This window comes from Tyto alba, unplaced genomic scaffold, assembly GCF_018691265.1.
Source record: "Tyto alba isolate M040663 unplaced genomic scaffold, T.alba_DEE_v4.0 Super-Scaffold_1000006, whole genome shotgun sequence".
NCBI classification, from domain to species: Eukaryota; Metazoa; Chordata; class Aves; order Strigiformes; family Tytonidae; genus Tyto; species Tyto alba.
The window spans coordinates 10,126,729-10,151,947 of NW_024881272.1; the positions used below are offsets into that span (position 1 = coordinate 10,126,729).

The 25,219-nt window shown below is 35.4% G+C and overlaps 1 protein-coding gene across 2 annotated transcripts in view; it reads right to left on the reverse strand.

Annotated features, from left to right (window-relative positions):
• Nucleotides 1-25,219, reverse strand: part of KCNT2 (potassium sodium-activated channel subfamily T member 2) — a 153,244-nt gene that overhangs the window by 44,779 nt on the left and 83,246 nt on the right. For both annotated transcript variants that reach the window (XM_042785671.1, XM_042785664.1), the window contains exons 10-15: nt 24,184-24,364; nt 21,897-22,061; nt 20,186-20,322; nt 16,006-16,069; nt 7,860-7,968; nt 1,054-1,162 (exon numbers count right to left, since the gene is read on the reverse strand). In XM_042785671.1, the coding sequence (XP_042641605.1) occupies nt 1,054-1,162; nt 7,860-7,968; nt 16,006-16,069; nt 20,186-20,322; nt 21,897-22,061; nt 24,184-24,364 (765 nt within the window). The remainder of the gene's footprint in view (nt 1-1,053; nt 1,163-7,859; nt 7,969-16,005; nt 16,070-20,185; nt 20,323-21,896; nt 22,062-24,183; nt 24,365-25,219) is intronic.

The following is a 25,219-nucleotide window of genomic DNA, read 5'->3' on the forward strand; positions in this document are numbered from 1 at the left end:
AAGGGCTCTTTATTCTGTGCATGTCAGGTAATGAAAGCTATACACGAGGAATGTATTTCACCATGATTCTCAGGAGACATGGAAACAGTATTTTGTTGTCTTCTTATTAACAGATTCTCGTACAGACAGTGCCATTAAAATCTTGACATTTGTTGCTCTTGGTAGTAAAAATTCTAGCAGGAATTTCAATTTTCCCCATCCAGGGCACAGGGGAATACTACAAATGCCATACAGAAGGTTAAGTAACTCTACTTGTAAATATCAAGATATTACTGGGTCCATGATTACTTGAGAAAAAAGTATGCATTTTTATTAGATTCTCAAATGTATTCTTGTGCAGTCTATATGCATGTATTTCATTTCTACACATATATTTGGAGATTTACTCTTTAATGCCTCTCTCTGCCCACAACATTTTAATAAGAGTACCTTATTATTTCCACAATATACAATAACAGAGATATAACAGATGTGGTAAAATTATTTTGGTAAATATAGAATGGTTCTACTGTGTCTGTACAGTCTGTAGAGACACCATAATTCTCTACCCTTTTCAGTAGTGTGGTGGTTATGTTAAAAACCATCTCTTCACATGTATGTTTGCTTGCTTCTTAACATACAGGCACTGAATAGCAAATAATACTTTATATGATATCAGAAAAACAGTTTTTGAGCTCAATGAAGAGGAATTTTTATGTGTAAAAAAACAGACATTCAAATTAGCATATTAAAATAGATATTCTTGGGTCTTGCTGGTGTTAAGTAGAACTGTGTGATAGATCCATGACTCAATCTACTAAACCGGAAATACAGATTTTTCATATTTTCTATTGTGGACAGCATGCAACGAATTGTTAAATATTGGGGGGGACGTTTCTATTTGAAATTATAATATCTTGAGTAAAACATCTTGATCCTTTTATTCTGCAGAAAGTTCTAATTTCCTTTAAAAACTGTAGTCATCTGGGATTTCAGGATAAGTTGTTTTCCAAATAATATCAGCTATTACTTTTACAATTTTTTAAGTTCTTTTGAATTGTAGTATATACTTACTGTCCCCTGGATGTATGAACCAGCAGTGTGATTAATGTAGAGGTAGCTGGACATATACAATTTAGAGCTAGCATAGCATACTTGAATTCCTCTTCACACACAACATGATCTGTAGAAAAGAAGATACAAATTGTTTTACAAAAATACATTCCATTGAACAGAATTATCACTTCCTTTGCTCATTAAGGAAAATGGTGAAGACAGGGACAACCAAAATTTGCCTCCAGATCTTAATTTTCCACTTGAACCAGGAGGGCAGCTGTATATGATTTGCTCCATCTATGCTATCTTTCAGATTGAATGAGTACAGTTAATTTTCTATCCAGCTCATACCTTCTGTCCTGCAGCTACACATGGAGAAGATGCAATGGCTCTGTGTATCCTACTATCTTGCCGCACTAGCTGTATGAGTAAGCCATGTAGCATAGTCTAGTTTGTATCCTTTTCACTTTCTTGCATAAACTGGTATAGAGACATCAAGCATTGTACAGAGATGAAATTTTGTGTTCAGGAAGTAGCATACCAAGGGTACTGCAGTGCAGGAGTGCTGATCAATTACACAGGCTGTACTGGCTTGCAGACTGGTTACTTGGCAGTGGCTCTGGGATTTTGCACTGCACTTCAGTGTGATGTAGATTTGACTAATATCTCATCCAGGAACTGCTAACAGCTGCTGCCTCCTTGCAACCTAGGCAAGGGGAGTGGCTGTTTTTTTCTTTCACACTTACTTACAACCTTGCATTGTTTTTACCCCAGTCTTTGTCTGGCTTTTGTAATCACAAAATTGTGCTTTGTTTTTGAGAATCTTTACAAGAAGGTATGTCTGCACATCAGTACTTGCTTTGATGGAACAGTACTATAGACATACCTATTTTTTTCCTTCTTTTAATGGAATTTAGGGAAGAGAAGTGAGAAGAGGAAGAAACAGACACATTATATCTAGTCTATATTGGCTTATACTTAAAACTGCCAAATCTTCTGCACGTGCTTTCAGTATTATATAAATTATCATTCAACTTGGATGGCTTGTGCATAAAATTCAGATCACAGTTAAATGCTTTCCAGTACGGGTCACAGCATGAATAGGGACTAGAAATTACTCTTTAATGTCATTCACGTATACCTGACAGTATTAAAATAGATATAAGAAGGGATAAGTGCAAAACTTACAACTTAATTAAACTACATGTCAGTGCAGAAATTTAAAGTCATAAAGGTTTTCTAAGGTCATGAAGACATTTATTGCATGCTAAGTAATTTTTTTTTCTTCTGAATTTAATGTTTGATTCAGTCTATGTTACTTTCAATGGGAGCAGAATTTGCTTCTGAAGAGAAAGAATAATACAAGTAGTACAGCTGATGATCAAAACTTAAGTCACATGAAAACTGCTGAGTAAAAGTAAGCAAATAATCTCCCCACCTTAATCTGAGCTGTCTACATAACTCGACTTGTAGTTGCACTAATGTATCATTGAAATCCTTAGAAACACCCTACCTAAGCTACTTTCTAGACAGAATTTATAGTACAGCTATAAGCATGCCACTTACTGAAAACAAAAGTGAGGACATACTTTGTATGCTTTCTCTATTCCTTTTTTTGAAATTTCTAGAGGCTTTTCTGACATTGACTACTGAAAACAGAAATTCATTCTGCCATTTTCTGAAGATCAAGACCTATTTAAATGTCATAGGGAAGGAATTAATTTAGTTATATAAAGACACTGTCAAATATAGAGCAAAATGAGATTTTTTCTCCCCTAAATACATTTAAGCTACAGCAATTAAATATTTCCTGCAGAAAACATTTCAGACAGAAATGTGTTCTTTTAGCTGACCATGTGCCATTAATATATCTATTTGAGTTTTAAACTAGCGATTTTGAGCAAGTAAGGTATAGTCTGCTGTTTGGATAGAGTATCTGCATTCCATTACCATTAGTCAGATGGCAAAGATTTATGAAAGTGAACACTGACTTCCTGATATTGAAGGAATAAGAATTCTCCATATTTTTGCATTTGGATAGGATTTTTCCAAATAACCCCCCTAATTTTTTGTTTAGAATGTTGTTATATTATAGCTAATACTTTTGAAAATAGGAGCAAGAAAAAATATACAGGAAAACTATTTCACTATCTGTTATTTCAGATCTTGTACTTGAACCAAATTGTACATGCTGACCTAAATATATATAAATGAAAAAGAATAAATCATGAATGGAACAATGCAAATGAAAAGTATTTCTCAGACTTAAATCCTCCATATGTTCTGTACTCTATAACATATGTGGTGGACTTTTTGGATGTATTTTATGTAAAATATCATGTTAACAGGGAATATAGCACACAGAAAACAGAGACTGCTGTCCTATAATAGTCACCTTAATCTCATATCTGTAAGAGATTCACATTGTGTTGTCAAGTATTTTTATATCAGGAGCCATGGAGCTGGGGCTCATAGGACTATTTCCACTCCTATTGTAAACCTTGAGCTTGTGTGAGTTATTTATGCCCTTCATGACTTTTTATGCATTTGTAAAATGGGTATATGAAAATAACACCCTAACTACTTCAGAAGTGGTTTGAAGCTTTTGAATTCTCAGAGGTACTTCAAGAACACCAGGTGAAAGATTGTTCAGTATTCTAATTACAATGACTAGAAATATTGTAGCCATTTGAAAAGTGAGGACGAGTACTATGGGTTTCTCCTCTTGCCTGGGTTTAAGTTCTTATATTAGACACAGTGAGGTCAAAAATTACTTGCTCATTTCTCCAATTATTTGATAGATTATAGCTTACCTATAATGTTATGTTTTATATTTATGTTCAAGACTCTTATTGTGGAGCTGTTGTCAGGGTTATACAAAACTTTAACTGAAGCTTTCTCTTCTAAAGTGAGTAGGGAGGAAGCAGGGTGACAGCTCTCCCACTCCTCCAGTCTGGGACATCAGTCAGGTCCTGTGACAGCAGGTACTAAAATCAGCAAACTACTAATTCAGTGTGGCAGTGAAGCACAGAGGAAACTGCTGTTTATCTTGAATTGAATTTTAAATATGTCAAATCCGTTCACCCAACAGAAGTATTTTGATGGCATTTATACCAAAGAAATATAACATTTAGAATTTACAGAAGCTGTAGTTTCTGTTGAAAATACATTTTGACAGTAAATTCGTTGCTAAATCTGTCTCAAATAGATGTAGTAATGCAGTGTGGTGAGTTATGACTTTTATCACGTTCCTAAAGCTAAAACATACTCAAAATATTGATTTATGCCTGCAACATCAGCCATATAGTACTATACCTGGCACAATTATTCTGAGAAACCTTACTTTTGTCAATTTGATAAATTAATGTGATCACTACCAGACGAGATAGAGAAAAATGCCCATCCATTATCTCTAGACTATTTTTATGTGTAATTGCATAGATTAATCATCTGATGCATTTAATATCCGTTTCTGTGAATCTGGATTATGTTCCTGTTGAATAACCTACTGAAGGTTTAATGTCAGACTTCGCCAATCTGTGCTAATTCATTGGTGCATTCTGAATAAATAATGTCAAAATGTATCCCCAGTTCCTGGAATATTGATTATACATAATTTCTGAATATTTGAGGTAACAACAATTAATTTATTTCCTAGCAAATACATACAAATTATAAATTCAACTCAGAAAATATGCAATTTACTCCAGTCTCTGAATTGCATAAATATATTGATCTGCTGTGGATAATCTTCACTTTATTCCATGTTTGTGCTGAAATGCAAGGCCAGATGCATGCATTAAGGGTACCCTTTTGTAGGCCTGTGTGTTTGAAGGAAAAGCAGGAAGATTAAGAAAACCATATGTAACTCCCAGTCAAGGAAAATGCAGTTATTAGTGAAAGAAAAACAGGGCATGTCAAGGCATTTTTATACTGGAAATTACTAAGAAGTAATCAAAGCATTTCAGCTTAAGAAGGTTAACAATGGTGATACAGTGGTTCCTTGCCCATCTGATAACTGTCACGTTTAGAGTGACTGCATTCTTATAGAGTGTTCACACCTTGAACTTCAAAAGGCATTTGCTGGGACAAACACTCACGTCCTGTGCTTTTCAGATTCCACTGAAGAATCATATTCAAGCATACAGAAATATTTCTACTGTATTAATATAAGCATAAGTAGTTTAACTCCATTGTAAAAAATAACAGAGAAAACACAGCATGTAAGTGTGTGTGTCTGGCATCAGGTGAAAAGACAGGAAGCATGCCTTTCTGACAGGCCATATTACCTTGTGCAATATGATGCTGTGATGACAAGAGTAAGTTCTCATACTCTCAATAAAGACCAGAAGAACTTAAAAGTCTTGTCTACTAGATGGGAATAAATTCTAACAATTACTTGTCCTATATACTGTTTCTGAAGCCTAAGGCAGAAAATCTCCAGGATGCTATTCTACAGAAAATGCAGTCAGGGTCTAAATCGCAGGACTGTCTCATGCAATCTAGGATGACTGGTCAACCTAATATAAGATGCTCAGAAACTGGGCTTCCAGTGTTTTATAAATTTTTCAATATAGTTAAAAATTAAACTTCTGTTGGGGGACTTCCTGGAACTCTTTGGTTGTATTTTTTCGAAATTCAGAAACTTTCTTTTTGACAGTTATAGTCTCTAAACCTGTGTGTAAAGAAAAAAAAAATAATCCTATTACTGAATATTTCAGGTTCATAAAAATATACAATATTGTTTTGAGAAACCTCCAGAAGAAAGGAGTCATTTTTTTAAAGGAATATAAAATTTAAAAGAAGCTGTTGCATTAAGGCAGTAATAAAGCAGTCCTGAATCATAACAGGAAAAGCACTTAGAAAAATGTTCCATATGGGTTTGACAAATTTTATTCATAAGCACTCTGGACAGGGCTATAGTCTGCGGCCCCCACTGGGTATGTACTTCAGAATGAAGATTTGGATGAGATTAATAATCAGAGTCCTCTTACGAAAATGTATGCAAACAAATGTTGTCCTCATGACTTTATAATTTGTAGTAGGTAAGCCTCCAGTGCTGATGCTTATACCATGTTTGTAACCTTGCTGAATTTAAAACTGCATTAAAATTTTCCTGTGCCTTATGTGAGTAAGATTAAATTAATCTTGAAGGAAGGCTTCTAGTTTTCTGCTTTTACCATTGTGCAGAGAGAGTGTGTAGAAATTGATGCAGCGATCTCTGTGATCCGTATGAAATTCTTTGGGGATGTAAGGTGCTATCTGCCATACAGTACTACTATAATTAATATTAGAGGGGGCTAATGAGGCACAGAATATATAAGGTCTCCTCAAGCCCTTGAAGAGCTACAGAGTGTAACCGAAGGCAGTAAGACACCAGATTGGTTAAACTCAGTTGAAGGAAATATTACAAAAAGAGGTTTGGGGGTTTTGTTGTTGTTTCCTTTTTTTATAATAAAAAATGGTTTGAATTCTCAATCTGAGACTTAGATATGAAAAATTACCTCTGTTTAGCAAGTCTAGTTATATACAAGCCCCTACAGAGACAAGCCATTAAGAGTAATGAAACTCTCTTAAAAATACAATTAGGAACAACAAATTAACACAGTTACTGATTGAGAAAAGTGGCCATGGCTAGGGAGAAGAGATTATGTTTGTGCTGTATGGTTTTAAGGGGGAGATGAAAAAGTACCATCATTCTTCTCGCAGCATGACTCTTATTCCCTGCTGTGCTATCTCTTAGTTTGAGATTACACTTTTATAACTTCACTACTGCTATTGATGTTTTTTTCCTTCTTTCCAGCCTAGTGGCAAATTCAGTAGCTTTTAAAATTACAGCTTTGACTGTTGCTCTGGAATTGTTTTGCAGTGGAATTTACTTTTTCATCACATTCTGGGATGATGGAGGAGACTAATATTTTTCCATCGTTTTCTTGAATTTTGCAAGAATCAGCAATCTTTTACTCCCTAGAGCATTCTTCGAAATAATTGAATTTTCAAAATTACATTTAAAAAGGAAAGCTTTGTTTCTACTTCATAGAGATATTTTTCCAAGAATAGGCAAAATGGGTTCATTATAAAAATATTTGCTTGTTTTTGCATGTAAGGATATATATGTCTGTAGGTATATATATTTATGTATATGTGTGCTTATATACAGACAGAGAGACCTACCTACACAGTGCAGAGAAACAGTATGTCAGGTTAAAGGTGCTAATCTCTTCTTATAAGAGAGGATTTGTTTGGATTTCTTAACATCATTTTGCATTTTATGTCATAGTTTCTAAGGCATGCATTTTACTGGATACAGAATTACATGTCTCTTTCCAAAATATTTGAAAGTAATTAAAATAATATTTTTCATACCACATAGAAAAAATTATTGCAATGGGAAGATTTTTTTTTGCTTGTTTGTTGGATAAAATTTCACCTTTTCTGAGCAGATCTTCTGATATACCCCTTTGTACCAGTATGTTTTAGTAGACAGAAACGATTTCAAGACATGGATATAGCAAGCTGGAAACCTATCTGAATCTATAATTAAGGAGTAACAATATGTTTTATAACAAATAATTCTACTCTGTGTATTATGTAACATGAAAGAGTAATAATCCTTAAAACCGCTTATAAATAAGACATTAAAGTAAAACATGACATTTTACTATTGATAGGTTATATATTGACCATGTTATTTTACAATACTGCACTCTTAATCTGCTTCTAACCAGTAAATGTGCCTTGGGAATCTGACTTTACTTGTGTATTTAAGAAACAAACTGCCAAATACTAACAAGTGTTTTAAATGGCTGAAATCTTACACTTACCTGCAAATTTGATGTGGAATTTATTCTCAGGTTTCAGTATTTGGACATACAAAGGACAATTCGGAGCAAAGTCTTTAACTGCCCATGCTCTTAAAATGGTTTGGTGATCCTAGAATAAAGAGTACAGGTGATGACCATGACATACAAATAACCGTGTTACATTAGAGAAAGAACCTCTTACCAGATTGATTCTATTGAAGAAAATTAATTTTAAGACTACATAACACCAGCTGGTATGGATGTTTATGTACATGTTAAGTAATATTACATATTTTATATATATATTTAAATACATAATTATAAATATATATACACATACACAGGCAATCCAGTAATTCTGAAGGCACAGGCAAGGCTGAGTTACTCTCAGTGTTCACCAGCAAGGTCTCTCAGGCCTCTGCAGGCAGGCTTCAGGCAGGAGGAGAATCACAAGCAGCGGATGATTTTAGACAGGAATTATTCCAGAGAACTCAACCCACACGAGCCCACAGGATCAGATGGGTGCAGAAAGCAGGCGAATGTCCTTGTATAGTTGCTTTCTTATCTTTGAATAGTTGTGAAGACTGAGGGAGGTCTCCAACACCGGCAGAAAAATTAATAGTTTCACCCATCTTCAAACAAAAGGATGATCTGGGGAGCTATACCTCTGGGCACATGAATGTTGTGTCTCAGTATTCTCATTTCCATGTTCAGACACTGCAGTCTGGATGCATGAAAAACTATACGGGTCGAACGCTAGTTAGATTATTGGAGTCTTAGAGGAGTGGTAAATGGCAAGTACTCTACCCAGAGACATGGAGCAAGTGGAGAGTCACAGAGATCCACACTGGAACCTGTTCTGTTAAACATCTTTATCCATGACTTGGAGGAGATGAAAGAGTGAGCACTGAGCAGGCTCGCAGACAATACCAAACTGAAGGGGACAGTCAAAATACTTGAGGGCAGGACTGTTGTTCAGATGGACCAAGGTAAGATGGAGGAACAGGCTGACAAGAACCTCATAAAATTCAGCAAGGGCACAAGCAGAGTCCTGTCTATGGAACTGAGTAACCACCTGCGTTGGCACAGGCTTGGGGGCTGACTGACTGGGCAGCAGCTCTGCTGGGAAACACCTAGGGGTCGTGGCAGAGAGCAAGCTGAGAATGGGCTGGCGGTGTGCCCTGACAGCAGAGGACACTTAACAGCACCCTGGGCTGTTTTAGCAGGAACACAGCGAGTAGATGGAGGGCAGTGATTATACCCCTCTTACTGAGCACAAGCCCTCAGTACAGCAGACATGTACAAGGTGGATTGAGTTCAGCAGAGGGCCACCCAGACGGTCAGGGGCAGAGGCAGAGGCCCTGTGAGGAGGAGCTGAGGGAATGGAGCTTGTTCAGCCTGCAGAAGAGATGGCTTCAGGGGGACCTAGCAGCTGCCCCAGTACCTATGAGATGGCTACTGAGTGAATGGAGCCAGGCTCTGTATAGTGATGCGTGGTTGGAAGACAAAGAGACAGTGGATCTAAGTTGAAAAGAGAGGTGCAGGCTGGATATAAGGAAAAAACGTTTCCCCGTGAAGATAGTCAGGCAGTGAAACAGGTTGTACAGAAAGGCTATGCTGTCTCCACCCTTGGACACTTTCCACACCAACCTAGAAAAAGCCCTGAGCAACATGGTCTGTGTTCATAACTGACCCCTGTCAGACTAGAGACCTCCTGAGCTGCCTTCCAACATCCATTATCATATGAACTTAGTATAATATATCCTATTTGTTGGAATGCAGAATAGAGGGTTTGTTTCCAGAATTCTTCTACTAATAAGGTATTTTGTCCCTTTGCTATCTTTCTGCATGTGTTGGAGATTATATAAATTGGAAGGGGTGGCATTTGGATGTGGAAGAAATGTGTGAAAACTTAGATGGTAGTGATGAGTCATGTCTAATTAATCAAGAACGAACTATTAGATATGTCCTTCCAAAGAGAGTCAGAATTTAAGTAACATTAAATGAGGACACCAGGAATTAAGAGTTTAAAAGTGTTGATGACTAAAAAATATCAGCTCAATTAAAAACAGAGCTACATTTTTGTGCAACTGAAACATGCATAACCAATGTCAGAATTTAGCCAGCTACTGACCGAAGGATTCCAATAGATTTCCCAGCCTGTTAATTTTGTTACCACGTGTCAAGAGTGAGTGAACCGCAGGAGGAATATTCCTATCCCATAAAAGTAAAGTATGTGATAATACATTCATATATTGACTTTCATGAAATATGGCTAATTTCAGCGTATCAGCCATCAGTTTTTATTTATTTCAAAACTAAAAGGGAATATTTGAGAGCTGCATGTAGGAAGTAATACTTGGGTGAAAATGCCTTGCCTAGTCATGGAATTGGTGGTATTAAAAGATAAAATATAAAGAATGATTCATTACGGTTGCAGCATCAGCAACAAGAAAAGCTTTCAGACTCAGGAACACAAGGGAAAAATTCTGCCTGGAACAGAGTATAATTGACATTTTCAAACCGTAATATTTAATGTCAATTGAGATGTTAGCAAGTACATTTTCTACTAGAAATACTAGAATGGAGTCATAAGAGGAAGACCTTTTGAGGATAGCAAAATACATTATTTTACATTTTTCTTATTAACAGTTTTGTAGATGTAGTATTGCTGTGCCCATTCAGGAAATTTCAGAACTTGGATGTACTGTGCTATAAGCTTTCCTCGTATACAGTCACTTTTTCTATAGCACATGGCGACTCACCCTCCTTAGGGGTTTATTGCCTCTTTTGTCTTAAGGGAATGAAATGCCAACACACTTTAGAAGAAGAAAATGGATGGATAATGGGATAGATGGCAGTCATACAGATATACCACAGGAGGAGTAAGAGGTTTGGAAGAGGATTTGGGACAGATTTAAAAAACCTGTGTTGTTGAAGACGTTACCTAATTTTTTTATGCAAAAGATGTCAGGGAAACACATTCAGAGTCACTTGTAGTGATGGTGTGGCTTCATTGCACAGGGTTTGACATTATTAGTTTCCTCCCTTCCTTTCCATTGCAATCATTCACAGACCACATTGGCTTGCAAAAGTGGTGAGAAAAGGCTGTTTCCTGTATGCCACATGCATAGAAATATAGCTTATATTCAGTGAAATTTAGATGAATTATTTTTTTTATTCTTGATTATTACATACATGAGCTATGATTAAATTTACTGTGATAAACCAAAGCTGTACCAGTAATTACAATTTTGGTTGTACATTTCAGACTAAATTTACTCTTCCTCTTTTCTTCTCAATGCTAGATATTTTGATTTTTTTTTTTTAATTATTTTGTCTAAAAAGTCTGGTTTTGTCAGAAGGTGCAAGAATTGTTAAAAATAGGAACAAGGAATGCTTATTAAAATTATTCAAATGATACCATTTTATTAAAAAACCCAAACAAACCTGGACCCATAAAAACAAGTGTTGTAAAACCAGAAGTATGAATCTCAACATAAAATACTTTTTGATAATTGTATAGAAAAGGGAAGGACTCCTTAAAATTAAAATCCCTTGATGATTATTTGGCACATTTGTAGTTTTAACACTGCGAAATATGTGTTACTTTCCATTTGCTAACTCTTTTTGGAAGAAGCAGTCTACAAATATGTAATACATATAAAATGGATACCTAAATGCCCTATATAGTTTCATAAGATCAACTCAATGTCTATGTACTGTTAAAATAATAACTTTGCATTATTGTTTCAGTTTCTCTCTTTTCACTTGGTAAATACATGTGTTTGTGTACAAAAGTTGGTTATTTGGGTTTCCATGTGTTTTTTTTGCTTAGTTACTCTGCCAAATTCCACTCTGGAGAAGCACTCCAGTGGAGAAATGAAGACAGGTAAGCATTTTAAGTGATTTCTTAGATTCAAACTCTTCGTATAGTAACTATGGCTCTCTGTTTTACATATGTAGAAATTTCTATACTGTATTAGAGTGCCTTTAAAAAATGTTCACATTTCTCCCAAGAAAAAAGGAGATATATATGTACATACTATAAACAGAGATAACTGAAACAAAATTATTCTTCTTTTCACACTATAAAATATATGCTTCTTTGGGAGAAAAGGGAAAAATATATTCTCCTCTGTGTGCTTTCCACACAATGAACAGTAGTCAGTGATTAAAAATTACTACTGATACCAATAGTGATTAATGTAGAGGTGGTATTTAAGTTCATGTATCACAAGCGGTAAGTTTTAAAGTGGGTGTAACATGAATTTAAGTAATCAGAACTCAGAGCAAGACCTTGATTTACTATATATTTTAAAATAGTTAATTTTTTTGTTGCCACATACAACTTAACGAATTATTTATATCTTCCTATGCAATGCATCCATCTTGTAATGTTATTAAGGCAGTGTAACTTAGATTATCAGTATAGTAGTGTCATGCAATTTGATTAATGGAAGGGAAAAAAAAAGTTGCAAATTTGAACTTAACCAATTTTCAGAAAGCATCAGAGCAAAGCTGTCAGCAGCAGAAGTGGTCTTTCATATATTTATATACCCTACTAATGACTTATCTATAGGATAATTCAAAAGAGACTTCCCACCCCTCCTTGGCTTAAAACAGCAGATGCATTGTTTTCAGGCACCTTAGTTTCGTGGAGCAATTTGATGTAGGCAGCCCACTGAAGTCACTGGCTAACTTCATCATGTGGCACAGATTCCTCTTCTATACCCACCAATTAAAAAAAAAAAAAAAAAATTCTCATCCAGACTTAAGTACAGTTTGAACTCTCTTTAAAAGTTGCATCCTCCAGAAGTGAAACAGATGTCTGTCCTGCTTGCTATAGCAAATGAGCAGCTTACATCTTGGTCTGAGATGTCAAAATAGCATTTGACAGAATAAAATTTGGCAGAGCTTTGTCTTACGAGAGAAAAGAAAGTTTCTGGCAGGAGACTTTGGAAAGCTGACAAATTCTTGGTATGACTGTTGAAGTTCCTACTCCTCCAAGTGAAAAAGGAAGCAACTGACAATTTTTATGAAGTAACTGCATGACACCTGTTATTGCACTTTTCTTCTGAGCTATAGTTGAGATCCCTGGATCAGAGGCAACACAGACTTTGGCACTAAAAGTTATTAACTAATGAAGTTGCAAGTAATGAACAGCCAGTATCATCCAAGGCAAATGAGTAGATCCTCTGCTGAGGACTGCAGCTGGGGAGATGAAAACCCCAATGGACTTTGAAAAATCACATGAGTAACAACAGCCGTTCCGGTCAGGAATCTCCTTAATGCATCTGTTAACTTCTATTTTGACAGCTGTCAGACATAGGAGAGGATCCAAGTCACTCCTAACAGTTCGTCAGCTTCTCAAGCACAGCAGGGTGAAAAATCAGTTGTAGTTACAGAGATTGATACTGTGATGACAACTGAACTTCCTTCAGCCCAGTGACAAACTGTAACCTTATGTACTATGTTACTGAAGTTCTTAGTAGTGACTAGAGCTGGAACAGTGTAGAAAATTAAATCCATTTAATTTCAAAGCTCTAGGGGACAGTAAAATAAAATTAATAACAAAACAAAAACGTCCTGTTTTCTACTTGCAGTGTAAATGATTGCATTCCCTGTGAAAGGGAAATCTGAACGACAGAAAGAGGTGACACCTTGTTTAAAAACTTCAGATGACAGTGACCCCGAATATCACTGCTACAGCTGAGATACTGCGCCATTATGACTAGCCAGCCAGTCACCCACCAGGGCATTCTGTCCCAGTGGAAGGTAACAGGATTGTGTCTCTGGTATGATTTGCCAATTTGTATGCTCCAGATAAAATGATAAATGAGATCTGATAATAGGCACGCTGTCCCTGAGGGCAGAAAGAATGCCTGGAGAGAGTGGTAGCTGGCCATGACTCTGAAACCAAAACTAGATAGTGCTGCCCTGAATGAATGGAAGCAACATGAGCTCCATATAGAGTCCACTGTCTGCCCTGTAGGAGAGTTCAGCAGAGTTGAAAATTGTCCTTTCTTTGTATAAATTCTGGAGATATTATGAGCAGAGATGAACAGCTTACCACTAAGTAAATCCTGTGTTGGTGCAGCTGTCCTTAAAGCTCCACAAAACTACCAAGTGCGATGTAAATCACATGCTCTGCTTGTATGGGATTTCTCATTTCTAACTATTTCACAACTGTCAAGTATATTTTGTGAAATTAGATGATGTAGCTGATTTATTCTGAACTTCATAGCAAATTTAGGCAAGGTAGTTTGGCTTTTTGATATTTTTCAGCCTCACAGAAGTTACCAGTATTTTCCCAGGTATTTGCAAGAACTGTTGCTTGTTTTTATCCTTAAGTACCCTAGCACCTCTGTCACTTCCAAACAGTACGCTTACCTTACTTAACTACTCCAGGATTACTTGCTGCCAATTCAGTGACTTTCACTAGTGTGTTTTGAGGAGTCTATTGCTGATTAACCAAATCTCAAAGCTCTTATGAGTTCAGTAAGTTTTAATATTACAGTAGAAACACAGATTTATTTCTCAGGGAGTTCCACAGCTTTCTGCAAGTGATGGGTCCAGCTAATAGTCTACAAAAAATTAAGGTTTTTCTGAAAAAAATTGCTTCTGCTGGATCATTTGCCTAGAAAGGAAATAATCCTTTCTTCTTGCTAGCTGCAGCTTATGTTGCTTGTTTTGTTCTTGCTTCTCTGATAAACCATATGCATAGGTATGGAAACAACTGAGTTTTGATGGCAGATGTAGCAATTGTAGCAAGTGATAGAGAATATATTAAGAAGTACTACATATATAATGCAGAGCCCTCATTTCCCATATTTTATTGTACCTATTTTTAACATTTAGAAAAATGATGGCTATTTCTTATTATGTAGCAGCAAAGAGTATTTTTTAATTGAGATAACTTAAAACATAATTACCGAATTATAAACACTCATTTCATCTTGTTAGGCAATTTGTAAGCATCTTCATTTAACTTTGTGAATACTCAGACTTACTCTGATCTTCCTGTGGAGTTCAAGATCAAACTAAAGCGTGCAATAATTTAGCATGCAGCTCATCGTGAAAAATTTAAAATTGTATTCATAAATCCTTCCTCAGTAGACTTTTTTCCCGGATATTTGTGATCCATAGGTAATGTAATTAGTTTGAAGAGTTCTAGTTCATATTAAAATAGTTTTATTCTTTTATCACAGATATGCTGAGTAGAGGCTTGTATTAGCAGTATTCCTTTGTGGACAGTAACTTACCTGACTGTAAATAATTAGTAGCATGGGAAAAGCCACAATTACTTATTTAAAGAATGTTGCCATTTTTCACATTTAAAATTGGCCAATATGAAAAATGGTCAAATATTATCAGATATATTGGCTATTTAGTATTAGTCACTAATTTATAAAGTTGAATTTGATCTTTATTTTGTAGGTAGTTAACTTGTAATATTTCAATAGTTCTGAATGGAAATACCGGTCAGTTGATATATATCTCTTTTCTGATTTAATCAATATAATTCTTTGAATTGGGTATCTAGAGAAAACACTGATACTAGTCCAGGTAATTTGAATAAAAGTTTTTTGACAGAGTACTACCCTTTGGAGTGATTAATGACCAAGTATCAATATATCTATAAGGTACCATGAGAGCGCTTATATTGTATTCTACAATTGTTCCATAAAAAAGGAGAGGACATATAAAAATTTACTTTATTCAGAAGGAAAATTGTTTTTTGAAAGTACTGTATTGTCACAGTACTTTTAAATATTTTTTTAAAGTCCTGTAAGAATGTGTAAATTCTTACCTTTTTTAAAAAAAAGTTCAATGTATAACTAAAATGTGTTGTAAATTCCTAACTTGCTTGGTAGGTAGGACATGTAATTTATTTTCTAAAAAAAGCAGAAGTAGGTATGTTTTGTGAAAAGAGCCATTAGATCATGTTTCATAAATTTGTGAAAACCTGGCCTTACAGAATCCAGCAGAAACCTTTTCTTTATCCTAATTGAGACAAGAAGTTCATTCCATATGCAAAATGTCTGTGTAAATCAGCTGATTTTAATCTTCTGTTCACAGAAGTCTCAGTCCCTGAGAGGGAATAAGGGCAGTAACAGTATAAACAGCATGCACATTAATTTTTATTTATAGCTTCAAAACTTACAGCTGCTGTCCGGTCCACCTCACAGCGGCTACTCAGAATGAAACAAGCTTCAGCATCATCCATTCTAGAAGAGGCAAGACAAGCGTGTTACGTACCAAGAAAATACTTATGTGGACTTATGTTTCACAATTTATAGTCTTGCATGCTTATAGAAACAGAATACAGAGAAAGTTTAGTCTATCTGTTCTCATGCATTATCTGAATGTTGGCAGCAGTCACCTTGTATACTAACTCATGGTCTACTGGTACTTCTTGACTTGGTCCTGGGAAACTTTCTTTCCCTGGTGCCAATAGAAGCTGCACCAAACTAATAAAAGCAAAGTGGCCTCAAACACAATTTGCAAAATAAATATTTATCTATCACGAGTATAAAAGGTGAATAAATAGCACCAGCCTGCATAGTGTGTAAGGAAGGGTATGATGTACAAGTTATTGATAAGAATGAATGAGAGGGGGCAGATAACTTAATATAGACTTGTCTTAACTAGTGATAGCAGAAAGATGGGTAGATGTACTAGAATAATGCATGGGATAAATACCAAACACTTCTGTGTACATACACATTAAATGAATTATTTTCAGTTCATGGTCTCTGAGAACTTTTAATTCCTAATTGTTCTCTAATGGGTACAACTCGTCATGCAATAGAGTCATGGCGAAAGTGTGGAGAAGAACTGTCTGACTGAATGTTTCATCAAAGTTTGTTTTTCCTCTCTTGCCTCAGATCTTGACATCCTTCTCCAGTGAATCCTACTTCATTTACTGGTATGTGGAAATAAAGAAACAGGGACCTGATTGACCTCTTTAGGAAGACAGGACTTTCTGGGCAAAGACAAACAGGATGATCAGAATGGGTTTCCTGGGAAGGTGAAAAGTGAGATAGAAGGTGGGGAGAATGAACAGGCAATTTACTGCTCATTACAGCGACTTTATTCTGGAGCACGGAATGGGATCTGAGACTCTTAAATCTTTGGTTTCTTTGCTGCTAGAAAATGGAATTGGTGGTTGTTAGTAGTAGTTTAGGCCATTAAGACCCTAGGCTTAGTCTGAGAGCCCATTCTTTTAGGTACTATACAAACACAGAACAAAAAGACAGTCCTTGCCATAGAAACTCTAAGTGATATGTCAAAGGACAACAAAAGTATATGCAAACATGGAAAACAGGAATAAAAGATGTGATAATACCTGAATATAAAAATGATCATGGTAGAAAGTGGTCTTACTAGATATCAGAGCAGAGAACTGACTGAAGAGAGGAAGTGATGGAGAATACTAGGATTACTTTACAGATGTTTCTGAGAAATTGATCCTAGATTGAAGGGACAGTATGGGTGAAATCACAGTGGGACTTGTATGTTAATCTGTTGTATGTGTGAACAAAAATAGCATTACAAACTTATCAGAAGGTTACCTCTCAGAACTGGGAGTTGCAGGCTAAGTGAGAATAAGGGATGACTCCTTGATGCCTAGGTCACATGTAGCAGTAGGAAAAGAAGGGAGGCCTCAAAAGATTAAGTACTTGAAACGGAAAAATCATTGTAACAAAGGCAAATCAATATATCTAAAACAGTAATGTCAAATGCAGCTGATGTGGAGAAGTGAGGACAGGAGGCCACTTCTGAGTGCTGATTAGGAAGAAATCATGGGAGCTATATAAGTAGTTTTAGCTAAGCGTGGGAGCAGAATTGGGAAGATAAGGTCTTTAACAAAGATGTAGGAAAGAAAAATCAGTGAAATTAGGTGACATTTTGATGAGAGCTGATGAGGTAACTGGGATTGACCTTATATATAGATGATTTCATATGGAAATTAAACACCATGTAAACATATTCACCTTTTTCCCCATTGTTATTTTTGTAACTTCTTGAATCACTTCCACCATTGATGACAGTGATGATAACCTCAGATAACATCTATGAATGTCATTAATTTAGACAACAGAACAACTAATAGCATCTGTGTTAAAAACATTTACTAGAACCCAGAGTATCCTTATGAGAGAAATGTTATTAATGTCCTAACAACTGAAAAAGCTTTGTCAATTACACCATTTTTATGTGCCAGAAAACTGAAGCTGAGACAAAAAAAAAAAAAAAAACCAAAAAAAACAGTATTTCCACTGCTTGAGGATGGTGAAAAATAAGGGGACTTTATTTACTGAAGAGAAATTTGTGAAAGGAAGAAGTATAAGGTAAAGAAAAAGAGTGCACATGAAGAGGATTAAGATTTGTGATGGTTCACCAAAGAAAGTAAAAGGAGAGAGAAAAAATATTTGAGGTCATGACAGAACATGGGAGAAAGCTGTAGGGGAAGAAAGCAAGCATGGTACCACCACTTTCTAGTGCTAGTCTACATGGAGAATGAGAGCTGTTTTAATCAGTCACTGTGTTATTTCAAATGTTGAAGTATCTATAAAGGTTCCACTCATGCTGATGAACAATATCAGCATCAGTGTGATACCTCATGACAGACTTCATTCGGGTTTTTTGTTAAAGCTGGGCACATAAACACTAGTCAGAGAATACCAAACAAATGCAAAGTAAAGTTCTCAAAAGTAGAAAGCAAGAACGAATATAATTTTTGCAAAGTCAAATTGGGTACTAGGGCATATAAAGAAAAATACAGTCCTTAGTTAACTGACTATTTACTACTTATGCAGTCAGCCAACTTTTTGTATTCCCTTACTTTTTGATGCAACCTTTATCATGCTATTTTGACACTGCATTCCACATATACGTATGAATTTTGATAATGAGACACTTGATTATTTTGGTGGTGGTGGTGGTAACCATTACTTTATTTATTAGAAGAATTTTACCATGTGCCTTGTTATCTTCTCAGTACCTTATGTTCTCATTAAAAAGAAATACAGCAAATGTCTTAGGTACTGTGTTACATTTCATATTAAATATTCTATTAAATTCCCACTACGCTTTTTCCCTCAGGAGAGGTTGAAAATTATTCTATGACAGGTACATTCAATTACATGTTCTGCAGGAAAAAGCACAGTTCTATAGTTGACTACCTCCGGGTTATTATAAGTGAAATTCAAGATTATCTTTAGGGAACAGCCTAATTTTTCTTCTCCTAATGTGTAGAATAAATGCCAGCTAAATCCCCACATGAATTCCTTCTTGAAATCAGCAAGAAAACAAAACAAAACAAAAAAAAACCTCTCTAAAAGAAATTTCCTAATCCTGAGAAAACTTTATTGTCATTTCAAATTTTAAACAGATACAAAAGTAGTTGTTTTTTTTCAGTTGCAGAATTCTGAGTAGATAACACTGCTTACTAGACTTCTCACAGATTAGATTCTTGGAAATAACTCCCCTGGGGTAAGGAAGGCTGAATGACACAAATAGTCAGAGAGGTATGGGCTTAATTTTAGATATCTATATTAGTTGCTGAATAAGCTCTTATAAAGAGCAGTGCAGATGAGTTAAATCAGTTATTTGCTAAGAATCACCTTTCTCTCTCTTTGGAGAGTTTAAAGAGACAATCCTCCTACAGTGAAATGAATTTCACTGTGAATTCCTTCACACCTTCAAGTGATTGAGTGGGGTGGGGAGTTTGAGGAACTGTGTTTGACTGATGTGTTTTGATCAATGTCATTCACTATTAACTGGGAGAGAGGATTTTTTAGAAGTGGTGGAAGTATGTGGTAAGAGAAAGGCCCTAAAAGAAGAGTATGTGGAGGTATAGTTGCTTATAGGAGGAGTAGTTGCTTATACTACCAGGTTGAATTTAGGAAGAAAATGAAACTGTGTTCAAAGGGTGATAATTATTTTTGTTTACTTTTTTCCTCCTTCAGTTGGCCAGGAGAACTATCATCACATTTACCATGTTCGGTCAAGGAACAGAAACAAATTTTAGCATTACTGGCAGTTTTGGAATTTTCTGTGCTGCTTTTTCAGAAGAAATCACAGGCACTCTGTTTCAATAAATTTAAAAACTGAGACAGAAAAGACAGTGAAGAAAAATTTGATCAGATGAAAGAGCTTATGAATATTTGTTCCTTGAAAAATTTCAGATATTAAGGAAAACAAATTATATCAAAGAGCCTTGCTTTCTAAATACACATGCTTTACTTCTAGCACAGCTTTTGTTGTTTGTCAAACTTATTTATCAAACAGTATGAGTGAAACAAAATTAAAAAAAACATTGGTCAGTATTTGCCTACTTAGCTCTCAACAGGTCTTGATCTTTCAGTGCTGAGCCTTGCAGATAGATAACTCTTTGGGACCACATCGGGATTTGTAACACCCTTCGGACCTGAGCATCCATCTCAGTAGGACACAAAATAACGACATAATAGTCCTGTCAAAAACATAAGGGGGAATAGTCCTGTTATTTTTTATGTTGTCATTTATTGCTGCTAGACAATGAGTCAACAGAGACTCAGTATGTCAAAATGTCTCTGATAATTCTCAAATTTAATTGACAAAAGTTATTTGAATACATGTGTTTAAAATATTGAATTATTTAGTAAAAATGGCTGGACAGTTTTCAACTGCTCACAAAAGACTCTAGGGTGGCAACTAAAGTCCATTTAGAAACATTTTTGTTTCCATATAGGCATAATTTTTTTTTAGAGACAATTTACATTTCTGTCATTCTAACTGGAAAATGTAGGAAGTTTTCAACAATCAAAATGGAATTGTCTTCCCCAAAATTTTTTTCCTCCTCTACATTAACAGGCAGATCTAAACTATGTTTGCTCTGCTACAGACAGTACTGGTTAGGAAAAGTAAGGTTGCTCTGAAGCATACATGTGTGTACATATGAAAAGGAGAGATAAATGGAATGTGAGAGGAGAGACTGAGAGCTTAGGACAGGCCTGTCATTGAACTCTTCCTTAGCACAGACAAGCTTTTGCAGAAAGCTTAGTGAACTAGATCCAGTGCATCATCTGTATTCTCCAGCTTCCCATTTAAACTGTGAAGGGTCTGTTTATAAGCTCTTCTAGGCTACATAAGTAGTATTGGGACTTTTCTTCTTTGTCTCCAGTGTATCACAGAGCCTGACTCATTCTTCAGACTAGTTAACTAAATTTTGGATTTCAATTTGTGTTTGCATCTATAAAGAACTGGATTTCTTTGTGTATTTGCTTATGCTTCTTACTACATAATTATTTTGGGGAATATTTTGGATTTGGGATTTGTCAAATTGCTGCTCAGCTATTTGAGGATTGTATTTTTGTGATTCTTTTGCACTAGTTAATGAAGCATGGTACCACAGGTAACTTAGTAAAAGACACAGAGATTTAGGAAAAGAAATGGTCTGTAGCAAAGCTAATAATAATGAATTCAAATTGCTATCTCACATAAATAAGCTTTTATATGATCAAAACAAGTCATATGGCATGTTTGAATTAGCTAGGAAATATGTGTATACTAAGAAAATCTCTTGTGTGTAATCTTTCAAGGTCTTTGTCCTTTAAAGTACATCCATTTATTTCTTAATTTCAACAATTCCAAAAGGATCTAATCTTCCTAACACTGGCAAAAACCAAAGCAAAATGCAAAACCCAAAAGATGCTTTGACTTGTGAGGAGTTTTGGATCCACTCCCAAAACAACAGGAAAAAATAATTTGAGTAGTTTTCATTTATTTTGTATTTTGGGTTAGAATATAAGGAATTTGCACCGAAATACCTGTTTCTAAAAGGCCTGGCATAATTCAACAAGACAGTAATTCTATGTATTTAGTCTATTTACCTCAATTTAAAATTAATGTCTCCATACTGTATGTCAGCTTCTTTTTGCAATTATAGATTCCCAATTCAGTCAGCTATTCCCAAATTCAGTTTTGTAAATTAAAAACCATTTCAGAAGGCTGTCTGTAAAAAATCAGTGATTTTTTTTCTTTTTTTTTTTTTTTCACTATAAGTACCTGCAATCTGGGGTGAGCATAGAATTCATTTAAGAAATCCATAAGTAAGTCAATCTTCAGAGAGCTAACACACAGCACAACATGTTTTTCTGTCTGAGCTCTGTGTCGACTGTAGTTACCACCAGACTTTTGTCTCTCCATCCACAAATATGCCAGCTGTTCAAACTGCAAGAGATGCCAATTGTCAGTGAAATGCAGACAAGTAGATGTGCAGTACAACCATATCATGACTTAACAATGTTGCATCATTCATCTCATGCCTCTATGAAAAGATGCCCTTAGTACACTATGTCCTTTTCTTTGTAAAAAGTTCTCCAGTAAGTGGGTGAGATGAATAATAGGGTAACTGAAAACATGGTACTAGAGTCAGTCTCTACCACACACAAATACCAGGATAAATCCATTAAAATATCATGAGATTACAGTAAATCTCAAGATTTTAGAAAAGAATGAAGGCTGTACCTTATTTCCTTTATGTATTTTATACCTCTGAGCTCTCTTTTTCCAGTGCCATGTGACATGTTTCCCTCAAAAAAAAAAGGTTAAATTTTCACACACTTCAGTGTATACTGTGAGTGTAGATACTCAGAAGCACAATTTTACTTAGTGTGGGCAATAACTCTTCTCAGAGATTTTATAATGTCCTGAAGGTGACTTTCTGTATACTTTCTTATCTGTCTTATAAATTTAGATACAACTTACATACACAGCAGCTGTTAATACAGCAAATTTGCTTTTTGCCAGCTGAATGGTATATGCAAACTAACAGTAAACATTGCTCTAGTAGTTTGAATCCTTTAGGCTAAAGAAAATACTGTAAAAATCAACATACAAACACCATTTCAAAGCTTCTTGTAAGTAATATGTGTTTAATACTGATCTTAATTTTAATTTGACAATATATTTTGTGACAGTTGCTTTTTTCATCCACATTCCATTGATGGAGAGACTGAATTGTGAATAATAACAGATTTCTTATCATAGCAGGACAAAACCTCAGGAGAGAATGCCTCCCATATTCTGTGTATGGAAAACTATATGAAGCCCCATTATCACAAAGTTGCAAAATAAAGTAGGTAATAATAGGTAAATTTATGTGAAAGGGCAGTAGATTCCAGGTTATTTACTGGTAATTTCATAGGTCTTATGCCTGAAATGTATATCAGAATTACCCAAAAGATGAAATTTTTATTTCCTAGGAAATTCCAAATTTCTTAAACAAAGTATATCTTAGTTTTCAATAGAACATATATCTTATTAAATATCCACTGAGTGGGAATATAATTGTGTTAGTGCATATGTCTGTGTATGCAGACATTAAGTATCATAAAAACGTTCAAATAATTTTAAGAAAATTAATGCTAAAGGCTTGAGTTTCCAACCTCCCAGAGTTTCTGTGTTGTCTGCTCACAGTGAGCTTTAGTTCACTGTCAAAGCAAAGTCTGGAAACTATAGCTGTGTGAGCAACTTTGGAGCTTCATGGTCTATCAGGTCTACTCTAAGCTTTGATAAGCATGCACCATCTCCCCACATCCCTTTTTTCTGGCACAAGATCTTGGTGATCACTGGGTGTGGAACAGTTAATATCTTGGCAAGGCTTCCCATTTAATCTTGGGGTTTCTGTCATTGAGACTCACCTAATGAGCTGGGAAATGTTTGGCACAAATTTAATGAAACTGATTGACTCCTTGAAGTATTTGGATTTTCATAAATCAGCCTTTTCCTTTTGAAACTGTGAGAAGTCCTAAGCTTAAGTAGGCATCAAAAATTCCTAACCGTTGTTGGCTCTGTGTGTGTGTGTACAGACACACACAGCTGTGAACCCAACTTGCTTGAGTTGCAGGTTTAATGAGATTTTTTTTTTCAAGTTAGCACTGATCTCTAAGAGTAAGAGGGGAAGTGGAGAGAACCAAGATTAGAAACAGGGAGAGACTGCAGAGGAAATGCTATACTCATAAAGAAAGTGCTGGCTACTGTTGTTTTTTTTAAAATTGCTCCCTTAATAACAAACCCATATCTCAGGATGAAGGAAGGGCTCTGTGGTACATGACAGGAATGGAGAGCTTTCATCAGCAACTGAAAACTGTTATTAGTGCTCTGTTTTTTAGTATAAATCTACACTACAGGAGAACTGACAAAGGAAAAAAACCATCAGAATAGGAGGTATTGAAGATGGTTATTTTTTTCTGACAATTTTTATGCAGTAGTAACAGCGATGATAAATTACTTCAGTTATTATTCTTTTGTTTTAATAACAATAATAAAGAGAAGCAAAATCCACATTTACCTGTATGGGCAACACCACAAGAGCAACACAGATCATAATGACAACAAGCAGCTTTGAAGGCCATATCTTGGGTGTAACATCCCCAAAGCCCACAGTGGAAAATGTCACTATGCAGAAATAAAGGGAGTCAAAGAGAGTCAACCTGTTTCCTGCTCGTTCCAGATGCTGAATTCCACAAATACTATGTAGAAAAGAATGAATAAAGACATGAACAATAAAAGCTGTACTTAGGGTCAGTTCAAGTTTGATGATTATATGTGCAGAGAACTGTTTCTTTTCAGAATTCATAAACTGCTTAACAAATACATTTTTTCAAAGAGTAAAAATTAGTATAAAACTAGAAGCGTGTTATTAAAACAGTTTTCAAATGTCATTTGTAATGAAAGAAACTCATTTTTTTATTATTTCAATATGAGAGTCATAACTTTGTTGCTAGGTTTTGCTCGGTGGCTGTTGTGAGGGAGAGGTGGTATATGGAACATGATGGATTGATGCAATTCCTTTCTAAACCAGAACAAAACAGATGGTATATAGTTGCCACCATTCAGAATTTTTTTATAAACATCTTTTAACTTTTTCAGGGCGAGTTTGCTGGTATGGCCAAGAAAATATACATACTGCTTTCTCTAAATCTATCGCTCTTTATGTCGGTCTCCATCCCTTTCTGTAGCAAAAGTTACTAGCATGAACTAGTTATTACAGTATGTGTTGCATACCAGAAGGATAATGGTACAAATGGGTACTGACTGTCTAGAATAAACTGAATGTGAGAGTTGCAGGCTATTGAACTGTCAGAAGAATAAGTGTTCCAGGTCAGCCTTCAGGTAGAAAGTGGAAGATGCCAACTGGTATGAAGATTCTGGTTGCTAAAAGTACACAATAGAAATGTAAAGCTTGGTTGTCTTTGATAGCAGAATGAATAAAGTTCATTCCTTCTGGTCACGCATTCTTGTGAACAAGTAAATTACCCAATTGGTAATTATTTCTCTTGAGATCAGCATGATACGCCTTTCACTTTGTGAAGCAGCAGCAGAAT